Source organism: Procambarus clarkii, chromosome 21 (assembly GCF_040958095.1).
Source record: "Procambarus clarkii isolate CNS0578487 chromosome 21, FALCON_Pclarkii_2.0, whole genome shotgun sequence".
Lineage (NCBI taxonomy): Eukaryota > Metazoa > Arthropoda > Malacostraca > Decapoda > Cambaridae > Procambarus > Procambarus clarkii.
Window position 1 is genome coordinate 20,035,229 of NC_091170.1, and position 12,990 is coordinate 20,048,218.

General features: G+C 44.6%; 1 protein-coding gene across 1 annotated transcript in view; it reads right to left on the reverse strand.

Annotated features, from left to right (window-relative positions):
* LOC138366935 (C-type lectin lectoxin-Phi1-like) overlaps nucleotides 1-12,990 on the reverse strand; it is a 242,991-nt gene that overhangs the window by 149,100 nt on the left and 80,901 nt on the right. Inside the window, exon 2 of the mRNA XM_069328208.1 lies at nucleotides 2,855-3,022. Coding sequence (XP_069184309.1) covers nucleotides 2,855-3,022 — 168 coding nt within the window. The remainder of the gene's footprint in view (nucleotides 1-2,854; nucleotides 3,023-12,990) is intronic.

Consider the following 12,990-nt stretch of genomic DNA (forward strand, 5'->3'; position numbering starts at 1 on the left):
TTATAGGTTAGGTTAGGTATGGTAGCCGAAAAAGTTAGGTTAGGTTAGGTTAGGTAGGTTAGGTAGTCGAAAAACAATTAATTCATGAAAACTTGGCTTATTAGGTAAATCGGTCCTTGCATAGTAGGCCGAGAAGTGCGTTCTGGCTACTAGGTACGACATATATATATATATATATATATATATATATATATATATATATATATATATATATATATATATATATATAACTGAAAACTCACACCCCAGAAGTGACTCGAACCCATACTGCCAGGAGCAACGCAACTGGTATGTACAGGGACGCCTTAATCCGCTTGACCATCACGACCGGACATAAGGAAGTGATAGCCGAAGCTATATGAACCACTTCCCCGCCGGCACTCGGATGGTAATCTTGGGCATAGCATTTTATCAAATCACCTCATTCTTTGGGGCACACGTGAGGAACACAAATGCAAACAAGCCTGAATGGTCCACAGGACTATATACAACTGAAAACTCACACCCCAGAAGTGACTCGAACCCATACTGCCAGGAGCAACGCAACTGGTATGTACAGGGACGCCTTAATCCGCTTGACCATCACGACCGGACATAAGGAAGTGATAGCCGAAGCAATATGAACCACTTCCCCGCCGGCACTCGGATGGTTATCTTGGGCATAGCATTTTATCAAATCACCTCATTCTTTGGGGCACACGTGAGGAACACAAATGCAAACAAGCCTGAATGGTCCCCAGGACTATATACAACTGAAAACTCACACCCCAGAAGTGACTCGAACCCATACTGCCAGGAGCAACGCAACTGGTATGTACAGGGACGCCTTAATCCGCTTGACCATCACGACCGGACATAAGGAAGTGATAGCCGAAGCTATATGAACCACTTCCCCGCCGGCACTCGGATGGTAATCTTGGGCATAGCATTTTATCAAATCACCTCATTCTTTGGGGCACACGTGAGGAACACAAATGCAAACAAGCCTGAATGGTCCCCAGGACTATATACAACTGAAAACTCACACCCCAGAAGTGACTCGAACCCATACTGCCAGGAGCAACGCAACTGGTATGTACAGGGACGCCTTAATCCACTTGACCATCACGACCAGACATAAGGAACACATTTTTGTGTTCCTCACGTGTGCCCCAAAGAATGAGGTGATTTGATAAAATGCTATGCCCAAGATTACCATCCGAGTGCCGGCGGGGAAGTGGTTCATATAGCTTTGGCTATCACTTCCTTATGTCCGGTCGTGATGGTCAAGCGGATTAAGGCGTCCCTGTACATACCAGTTGCGTTGCTCCTGGCAGTATGGGTTCGAGTCACTTCTGGGGTGTGAGTTTTCAGTTATATATATATATATATATATATATATATATATATATATATATATATATATATATATATATATATATATATATATATATATATATATATATATATATATATATATATACAACTTTAGAACACTTTCCTACCAGGAGACTCGAACCCTAGCCAGCACAGAAGTCTTCCAGCAACTGGCATAACAGGTAAGCCTTAACCCGCTCCACCACCTGCTCAGACCCTTAAAAGAGATGGTAATTTCGGAGTATTTATATACCACAAAGATCACCACCTCCCAAGAGCACTAGAGCAAGTGAGGGGTCATTTATATGTTTATTTCATCAAGTCCCTGTTAATATGGGAAGACACAGTGTCTATGCTTAAGGCACAACTCTCCTAAACACGAGAGTGAAGTATACAACTTTAGAACACTTTCCCACCAGGAGACTCGAACCCTAGCCAGCACAGAAGCCTTCCAGCAACTGGCATAACATATATATATATATATATATATATATATATATATATATATATATATATATATATATATTTATATATATATATAACTTAACCTAACCTAACTTTTTCGGCTACCTAACCTAACCTATAAAGATAGGTTAGGTTAGGTTAGGTTAGATGGGGTTGGTTAGGTTCGGTCATATTTCTACGTGAATTTTAACTCCAATAACAAAAAATTGACCTCATACATAATGAAATGGGTAGCTTTATCATTTCATAAGAAAAAAATTAGAGAAAATATATTAATTCAGGAAAACTTGGCTTATTAGGCAAATCGGGCCTTGCATAGTAGGCTGAGAAGTGCGTTCTGGCTACTAGGTACGACATATATATATATATATATATATATATATATATATATATATATATATATATATATATATATATATATATATATTTATATATATATATTTATATATATATATTTATATATATATATATATATATATATATATATATATATATATGTCGTACCTAGTAGCCAGAACTCACTTTTTGGATTACTATTCAAGGCCCGATTTGCCTAATAAGCCAAGTTTTCCTGAATTAATATATTTTTTCTAATTTTTTTCTTATGAAATGATAAAGCTACCCATTTCATTATGTATGAGGTCAATTTTTTTTTATTGGAGTTAAAATTAACGCAGATATATGACCGAACCTAACCAACCCTACCTAACCTAACCTAACCTATCTTTATAGGTTAGGTTAGGTTAGGTTGCCGGAAAAGTTAGGTTAGGTTAGGTTAGGTAGGTTAGGTAGTCGAAAAAGCATTAATTCATGAAAACTTGGCTTATTAGGCAAATCGGGCCTTGCATAGTAGGCTGAGAAGTGTGTTCTGGCTACTAGGTACGACATATATATATATATATATATATATATATATATATATATATATTATTGGTTTATATATATTATAGGTTTATATATATTATCAGAGTATAGAGTATAATGAGTATAGAGTATATTATTTTAGCAGAGTATAATGACTAAACTTAAAAACCTTTAATATTGTTGATGAAGGAGACGAGAGCGTAGACGTGTTTAGGTGTGGCCAGGTCCCCTTGCATCCTCAGACAGTACTGACGCGCCTCGGTCCAGGATAGTGTTTTGTTGCTCACATAGAAGCACTCGTCCAACACCTGCATGTAGGGGTAAGGGCAGCACGGCTCTGGAAGCCACACACAACTTTGTAAACATTTGACAGAGAAAAAAACATTATCAGTATATTATTGTTTTTTAAGATTCAGCTATTCTGAACAAAAAGTTCCAAGTAGTTCTGGTGAGCCCATAGTGCCCGTGCCAGAGCCCTGTGCCAGGTAAGTCCTGGCACAGGAATGGGACTGCAACTTTGCGTTTCAGTATTGTTGTCTCAGATGTATGGAGTTCTCTCTCTGGTCTATGGATAAGAATAGAAGGAAATGGATGCTTTTTCCAGAAACAAGGTTTTTAAATGTCAGAAAATGTATGAGATCTTGACTGGCAATGGATAAAAGAGAACAATGAGAACAATTGTCTGACCGTCGCCTGAAGCAATATACCCTCCTCCATGTTGTCGCCTTGTGATAAGGGGCTTACATTACACCTCCCTGGGAACGGTGAGAGTTGCCTTCGCCCCTTTTCATGCCCCTGGGTGTTGTACATGCTAAATGGCACCAACGTAGGGTTCTTGTAAGTCAACGGACCCCCTGCTGGATGGGCCCCTAAATGGATGGTTGGGTGTCCAGGCTGGGGCGAAAGAGAGAATGGGGTCGTTGCACCAATGTCGGAGAATGGACGAGACAGTAGGACTCCCCTTTTAAAAAAGGTGAGCACCACTTTGAATGAGGCACCCCCTTCCTGTGCTGAACGTGCTTGGCCGCCCTGGTAGGTGGTATTCCTTGGCTCCAGGTCCCAGACTTTTAGAATTGATGCTGTATGGAAAATGAACCTAGCTCTCTTACCCAGGCTCCTGGAGTGGGCGACCAGGCCTCCGAGTCGGACTGTAATGAAAGACCGGGCTCTGTAGCTCCCGCTACATCGGGCCCAGACCAAGCTACTTCATTGACCCTCCCGACTACCCCTCTCTACTCCCTTCCCACCTCTGTGGCGCGGTTGAGACCCGAGCCCCCAGTGCTGACCACCTCATCACCTGGAGCGGCTCCTTCTCTCATTGTAACAACTGTGTCTTTTACCCCTCCTCTCACTGGGGGTGTGCTCGGCACCGACCCCCACAGACGCACTCGCACGATTCCTTCCAGTGTTAATATATTCAACGTCTTGTTTGGTCTTGCTACATGGATTAAATACTTTGATCTCAACCATCTGGATTCTATGCGTCCTGACGATTTCTTCATCCAAAAGCACCTCGTTGTTTTAATGGTGTTATGACCCCAGGTAGCCTGGAGGAACGAGTCTACCTGATGAGAGTTATTTTGCTCAAATAAGGTGAGAGTGGGGAGTCACGGCAGCTCGAGTAGGGTGTGTACTCAAGACAACGAGGCCAGTTTAGGAGCCGTACCCCTAATTAAAGGTGGCGCTGAACCCCTCTCCAAGATTAAGAAACGTACAGGGTTATCACCCAGGTAATTACAAGCACTCCAATATACATTGCTGGTCGACCAACGGTAGCAGGACTGTGGTTGCCGAGGTCGGCTGTTTTTGTCAGGGAGTGACTGGAGTCTCTGTTTGCTTGTATGCAAGTAACAGTCTGGTGCAATGACCAGCACTATTTTTTTACAATCCCCAACCCTCCTCGATAGTGGATACCCCTGTTTACCCGGTTAAATGCAAGTATTGACACTGTTATCCTCCTGCACCATATTGCGACTGGTGTTAGGGACCTGAAATACTGCCACGAGGACATTAAGCATATCCTTGAAGCCCAAGGCCATTGTCCTCCAGGTTGGTTCGTTCACTCTACCCCTTCGTGATCGTTGTCATCAGCCTCTTTGTGTTGTGAAGATCACTTTGATAGTAGGACCCTTCTGCCTTCTATAATTCTTGCTGGTGCCAGATGCTCCGTTCAGGAGTATAATTCACTCTCCTAGACAATGCAATATGTGCTCGAAATTTGGGCATGGTACCCTCTAATGTACAAGTGCAGTGCCTCTAATGCACAAGTCTCTATGCCCTATGTGTGGAGACTTGGGTCAATAAAACGATTTTTGATTGATTGTTGCCGCCAGAGGCGGCTAGTATATTGTGCACCCCATACTCATTCTGTGAGCGATAGCACAAAAATCATTACAGAGGGCACAAACGGTCTTTATCAGACCTCATCTTAGATTATTACATAAACAATTTCATCTATCCTTCACACCTTATAGTTATAATGTCAGCCAGCTACAAAGAAAGTGCTATTTCAAGAGCTATATATTTACAGTAGGTCATTATACATTAAGGTAGGTCATATCGCTAATACATAATAGTTTGACCAATGGAGATATTACAGAGTCATAGGGGAGCTTCAGTTTATTATTAGTCTTTACAATACACTACTTTTTTCTGAATCTTATATGTCGTTTATCTACTGGAAGCGAAATATGGATACAGTGCAAGGATTTCAGGTAATTTATCCATGGTAATAAGATAGGTTGCCATATCATATAGAGTGAGCTTAGATTTATCTCTAAATGGCTCAATTTTACTACAATCCAACATATAGTGTTCGTGTGTGTGTCCCTGTCTTTGTCCACACACTTTATACTTTACTTCATCTAGATCCCTATACAATTCGAACTGCCAGAGATACTTGTAACCAAGTCTTATACGAGCTGTGACAACATCTGCTAGTTTACTGACTTTGTTACTTGCCCCATACACATGTTTTACTTCACACATTTTAGTGTGATGAACAATGGACCTACTAGTTCCAGTTTGCACTGTTCTACTTTCTTCAAATTCATCCAGGAGTTCTCGTCTAATGACACTTTAAAGGGACCTATTTGATAACTCAAAATTACTGCAATCTTTATTTACTGCAGCCTTAGCAAGGGCGTCAACTTTGTCATGTTCCTGCATGCCAATGTGAGAAGGAATCCACAACATTTTTATATTTACCCTCTAACTAAGTATTCTTATATACCTACGTCTAGCTTCCAAGACAACCACGTTATTACTAGAGTGCAAACTGTTTATTGCTAGTAGTGAGGAAAGGGAGTCGAAAATAATTAAGCTGTCTACTTCAGTGTTGTCAATAATTTCGAGTGCTACCAGTATTGCTACCAACTCAGCTTGCATTGTGGATGCCCAGTTACTAATTCGGATATCCCTTTGAATTGTGCTGCCATCGGGCTGATGAGCAATAACAGCACTTCCTGCCCTCCCTGTACCTGTATTGAGTGATCCGTCAGTGTATTTGGTCTGTGCTATGTTGTTTTCAGCTTGTATATTGTGAATGTGTTCTATGGTGGAAAAAATGAAAAATGAAGCACTCAGAATTATACTTGGCTGTCCTATAACTTCCAAAGTTCTCAACAAGCGGAAAGAATTAAATATACTTAGCATTCGAGATAGAATATTTGAAATTAATCTTATGATTGGACTAAAGCTTCTGCGTGATAACAAAAACAACATTGCGTCAGTTGCACTGTTAGAACACATACGAAATGGAACCAGCGAGTCTAAATGGATTCAAAGAATAGCCACTCATATCAAAATGATGGGACTGCACGATATATATATAGATAAAAGAGTACAGCACTTCCTTCCACCCTGGCAGATAGTACCTTTTGACATCCTGACCCCTGCATACCCCACCAAGAAACTAATCACAAATAACCCTCATGCTCAGCTTCCTGCTAAATTCAGCATCACTAAGACGAAATGCTCTTCCCCTCTTCTTTCCACTACAAATTTGAGGAAGCCATCCTCAATTTGAAGCACTTTGGTCGTTTGTCTTTTCCTCAGGCGACACCAAGTCCGCTGTCTCTCATCTTTCGCTAGCATATCTTATGCTCATGTGTTGCGTTCCACCTTTCTTTGCCCTTCCCTTCTTTCTCAGTCTCAACCGTTGCCAGGCCTTGGACCCAGACATACCCACCGCCTCCTCCCCTGCTCCTTTACGTTCAGAACCAAGGGCTCCTCCTCCTGGTTCTTCATCTAGTGTTTCCTTCCTTCCTTCCCAGTCTGCCGTGTCTTCTTCTCCATCTCCCCACCCCATCCTTCTTCCCAGCCTTCCCCCCTTTCCCCTGTCTCTTGGCCCTCCACATAGCCTGTCTGTCCAGGCTGTTGTCCATTATCCTCCCAGCAATCTTCATGTTGATTGCTCTCGTTCTCATGTTGAGACTATGGAGGCTGTCGCCCAGTATATTGTTGCTGGCACACCTGTCTCTTTAAGTCAGAAACGAAAGCCTGGCTCCTCTCCTTCTTCCTCCCCGGCAGATAAAACGGCATCGCTTTCTTCTTCTTCACCGTCTTACACCGACTCTATCACTTCGTCTCCTCCCATTTCGGTGGTCAGATCCCTCTGTCCCAGCTATGGGGGTTCCTTTAGCCCTCCATTTTCTTTAGGTTGCTGCCCTTGCTGAGGTGCGCTCCCCTGTTTCTGCTCCCCCTCCCCCTGATTCCCTTGACTGCCCCTCTCCATTGCCTCCTCCAGCTCCGGACCCAGTTCATCTGCTTATGGTCCGTCCTTCCGCTCCCCGGACTCCATCGTCCTTGCTAAATTTATCCATGCCCCCTAACCCTGATTTCACTGATCCTGATCATACTTAGTGTGTTCTTATTTTGCTTTTGTTTCTTCATTGTTCTTTGTTGCTGTTCTCTCTCTCCTTTTGACAATGTCTATTCGTCAAAGGAATTTTCGTGGATTTTATGCCAACTTCCATGAGGTCCAACTTCTGGTAACACAGTTTACAAAGCTTTGTGTCTCTCCAGGAGCTAATGCTTGGTGCTAGTCCTGGTCACTTCCATGGTTATTCCTTTCTCTCCCCCCCCCCCCTCCAGCTACTGCTGGGGCCCATAACCCTATTGCTCTCTTGATTCGTACTGATATTCCCTTTGTACTCCTACTTTTTCAGTCGCCTATCCAAAGTTCTGCAGCCCATATCTTTGTGAGTAAATAGTATATGGTTTGTTCCATTTATCTTCTCCCCAAATGTCTCACTATCTCTTCCTGATCTTAAGCACTTGTTGGACTACTTACCAGAACCCGTGCCCCTGTTGGGTAATTTCAACTGTCGGCATACCCTCTGGGGCGAGGTTCTGACAAAGACCTGGGGCCACCTTCTCGAACCATTTGCCCTCTCTTCTTCTCAGTTTCCACTGAATTCTGGTGAACCAATTCATGTGGACTCCTGCACTCGCAATATCTTGATCTTTCTCTCTGCTCGTAGTATCTTTACTTAGGTTTTACGCGGTGGATTCTTGATGACCTCCATACCTACCCTCTTCTTTCCTAGGTGGCTGTTTGCCGAGGCTGACAGGAACCATTTCACCCTCCGTGCTACTCTCTCCGACCTCTCCACTCTGCCTCTCTCTCGAGATCTCCTTCTTTTTCATGACACCATATTCGACGCTGCCCTTCGCTCTATTCCTCGCTCTACCTACTGGGGCACAGGAAAGTGCGTTCCCAGGTGGAATGCAGGCTGTGCTCGGGCTCTCCGCTGTAAGCAAGTAGCCTGGAAGAAATACCGACGCCGACAGACGTCTGATTCTTTTATTTTATCTCGGAAGGTGAGTGCGATGGACCGTAGGGCAATCCGTACAGCTAAATGTGAGAATAGGAAATCTTATATCTCCACAATTACTTCCGATGCTCCTCTGCCCAAGACCTGGAAGAAAATCCGCAAGAGGGCAGGCAAGTTTGTCCCAGATGTCTCGCCAGTCCATCACCTCCCGAGAAGTGAGAGATGTTAGAGAGGGAGAGTTGCAGGAAGATGCTGGAGGCGAAGAGGTGAGGGAAGATGCTGGAGTGGGTGAGGTTCAGGAATTTGCTAGAGGGGAAGAGGTGGTGGAAGATGTTTAAGGGGGAGAGGTACGGGATATGCTGGAGGGATGAAAGGTGCGTGAATATGTTGAAAGGGGAGAGGTGCGGGAAGAAGCTGGAGAGCGAGAAGTGTTGGAAGATGTTTGGAGAGGAAGAGACAGGGGAAGATGTTAGAGGGGGAGAGGTACTGGAAGATGTTGGAAGGGGAGGTGAGGGAAGATGTTGGAGGTTGAGAGTTGCGGGAGGATGTTGGAGGGGGAGAGGTGTGGGAAGATGTTGGGGGTTGGAGAGGTGCCAGAAAATGTTGGAGGAGGAGAGGTGAGGTAAGATGTTGTGGGGGAGCAAAGATTATGGGAGGTGTAGAAGTGCGGGAAGATGTTGTAGGGGTGGATAGGTGCGGGAGGATTTGGGGAGGTTGAGAGGTGCTGAAAGATGTAGGGGGGGGGGGGAGAGGGGGAATAAGATGCTGAGGGAGAGATGCGGTAAGATGTTGGATTGGAGGAGGTGCACAAAGATGTTGAAGGTAAAGAGGTGGCGGAAGATGTTGGAGGGGGAGAGGGTTGAAAGATTTTGGAAAGGGAGAGGTGCCGGAAGATGTTGTATGGGAGAGGAGCTGAGAGAGGTTGGAAAGGGATGTTGGAGGGGAAGAGTTGCGGGAACATTTTGGGGCGGAGAGGTACAGGAAGATGTTGGGGGAGGTAAGAAAAGATGTAGTATGGGGGAAAGGTGCCAAAAGATGTTGCTGGGGAGTCTTGTGGGAAGATATGGGAGGGGAAGATGTGTGGGAAGATATTGGAAAAGGAGAGGTGCGGGAAGAGGTTGGACGGGTAGAGGCGGGAAGATGTTGGAGGGATAGAGGAGCGAAAAGATGTTGAAGTTGAAGAGGTGCCGGAGGATGTTGGAGGGTGAGAGGTACTGGAAGATGTTGTAAGGGCAAAGGTGCGGGAAGATGTTGGAGGGTGAGAGGTGCTGAAAGAGATTGGGAGTGAAGTGCGGAAAGAAGTTGGAGGTGGGAAAGGTGCGAGATGTTTGGGGTTGGAGAGCTACGGGAAGATGTTGGAGGTGGAGAGGTCCGGGAAAAGATTGGAGGGGAAGAAATGCGGGTAGATGTTGAAGGAGAGAGGTAAAGGAAGATGTTGAATTGGAAGAGGTATTGGAAGATGAAAGGGGATGAAGAAGTGTGGGAAGATATTGGGAGCGAGCGTGGAGAGGTGCGGGAAGATGTTGGAGGGGAGAGGTGCGAAAAGATGTTGGAAGGGGAAGATGTTGTGAGGAGAAGTGTGGAAAGATGTTGTGAGAAGTTGGACGAGAAGATGTCGGAGGAGGAGAGGCGTGAGACGATGTTGGATGGGGGAGAGGTACTGGAAGATGTTGGAGGGGTAGAGATGCGGGAAGATGTTGGTGGGGGAGAGGTACTGGAAGATGTTGGAAGGGGAGAGGTGACGGGAAGATGTTGGAGAGGAGAGGTGGGAAGATGTTGAAGATTGAGAGTTGCGGGAAGATGTTGGAGGGGAGTGGTGTGGGATTAGGTTGGATTGGGAGAGGTGCGGGAAGATGTTGAGAGGTTGGAGAAGTGCGAGAAGATGTTGGGGTGTGGATAGGTGCTGGAGGATACTGGGGAGTTGAGAGGTGTGAGAAGATGTTGGAGGAGGTGGAAAGGTGCGGGAAGATGTTGGAGGAGGTGGAAAGGTGCGGGAAGATGTTGGAGGGCAGGGGTAGAGAGGTGCGGGAAGATGTTTGAGGGGAAGAGATGCAGGAAGATGTTGGAGGGGTAAAAAGGTGAGGGAAGATGTTGGAGAGGGGGAGAGGTGCGGGAAAGATGTTGGAGGGGGAGAGGTGTTAGAAGATGTTGGAAGGTATGGAGGATATTAGATGATGTTGAAGGGGAGAAGTGAGGGAAGTTGTTGGAGGGAAAGACGAGAGGGAAGATGTTAGATGGGGAGAGGTGCGGGAAGAAGTTGGAGGTTGGAGAGGTGCCGGAAAATGTTGGAGGAGGAGAGGTGAGGTAAGATGCTGTGGGGGAGCAAAGGTGTAGGAAGATTATGGGAGGTGGAGAAGTGCGGGAAGATGTTGCAGGTGAAGAGATACGTGAAGGTGTTGGAGGAAAAGAGGTATGGGGAAGATATTGGAGGGGGAGAGGTGCTGGATGATGTAGGATTGGGAGAGGTACGGGAAGATGTTGGGGAAGGAGAGGTGCTGGCAGATGTTGAGAGGTTGATAGGTGCGGGAGGATGTTGGGGGGTTGAGAGGTATGGGAAAGGTTGAGTTGGAGGGGGGTGGAAAGGTGCGAGAAGAAGTTGGAGGGGGTTAGATGCGGGAAGTTGAGAGAGTTGCAGGAAGATCCTGGAGGTGCTGGAAATTGTTGGAGAGAAAGGGAGAGGTGCGAGATGTTGTTGTTGTGAGAGGTGCGTGAAGAAAAAGGAGGAGGGGAGATGTGGGAAGATATTGAAGGGGTTGAGGTATGGGAATATGTTGTAGTGTAGAGGGAGAAGTGTGGGAAGATGTTGGAGGGAGAAAGAGGAATGAAAATGCTGTAAGGAGAGGTGCAGGAAGACGTTGGATGGGAAGAGGTGGTGGAGCATGTTAGGTGCGGGTGAGATGTGGGAAGATGTTGGAGGGGAAGAGGTGCGGAAAGTTGTTGGAGGGGGAGAAGTGCAAGAAGATTTTGGAAGGGGGAAACGTGCGAGAAGATGTTAGAGGTGGAGAGGTGCGGGAAGGTGTTGGTGGAGAAGAGGTGGAAGGAAATGTTGGAGAAAAGAGGTGCGGGGAGAAGTGCGGGAAGATATTGGGGAGAAGTGTGGGGAGATGTTGGAGGGGAGAAATGCAGGAATATGTTGAAGGGGGAGAGATGGTGAAAGATGTTGGGAGAGAAGTGCAGGAAGATGTTGGATGGGGAGAGGTGCGGGAAGATTTTGGGGGGTGGGGTTGATAGGTGCGGGAGGATGTTTGGAGATTTAGAGGTATGGGAAGATGTTGGACGGGGTGGCAAGGTGCAGGAAGATGTTCGGGGGGTGGAGAGGTGCGGGAAGATGTTGTAGTGGTAGGAGAGATTAGTGTTGTTCTAATAGTTGTCAACTATTAGAACATCTCTAATAGTTGACTTATGCTTTGTGAGTGATGTGCTTAGGTACATTTAGTGGAATTTGGGGTTTTGGTTGGGATAATTTGGATGAATTTAGCTAAAGTTGTGTTAGGATAGGTTAGTTAAGTCTGGCTTGGTAGAATTGATAAAAGAAAAACACATCTGTATATGAAAATAGCTAGATGGACACAGCACTAGCTCTATGATATGGTACTGGGAACTGGGTATGTTGTGTCAAGACTGGATGTCAGATATCGGAAATATACATTAAATTTGATGGAATAGGTGAGAATGTGGGTACAACGGAGTTTGGTGTGCTATGATACAAAACATTTTTGGGTGTATTTGGTGTAAATTGTCTTGAATTAGGTTGAATTTAGGTGGGACAGCATAAATTTTTCCAATTTTAATCAAATCTGGCTTTGGATATGCCAGGTCAGGTTAGGTGAGGTTGTGTAAGGTAGGATGGAATAGGTGAAAACTTGAGGTAAAATGGGCTTTGGCTGTGCTATGATACAAAACATTTTGAGTAAATTTAGTGTAAATTGTCTTAAATTAGGTTGAATTTAGGTGGGACAGCATAAATTTTTCCAATTTTAATCAAATCTGGCTTTGGATATGCTAGGTCAGTGTAACGGGGGCCAACATTTAACCTCATTACTGGTTAAATGCTGGTCGTTATTGAAGAAAAGAATTAAATAAGTATATACAGAAACCATAGTTCTGCTGAGTAACCTTCAGTACAATTCCTCGAGATCTAGACGTTTGACCATTTAGATATCACGAACTCAGAGACACTGTATCCTCTATGTTAAACTGCAAACTCTGAACTTTACCGCCACCACCTGCTATGTCTAAGTAAATCTCTCAATTGATGGAAAGCAGGATACCATCAATTAAACGTACCACGAAATTCTATCCCCAATTAAATGAAAAGGAGGGATAAGCTTTACGTTAATGTGGAAATTAAATGAAAAGGGGTTATCTTTTTAATTAAGAAAATGCTTGTTGACTTGAGGAAATGAGGAAACTAGGTGTAGGCATGAGGCTTGTGTTCATCAGTAAAATAAACATGGGGAAATTCCACCAAACACAATAAATTCTATAACTATTTATTAATCCGGGGGGCATTGTCATAGGCATCAAA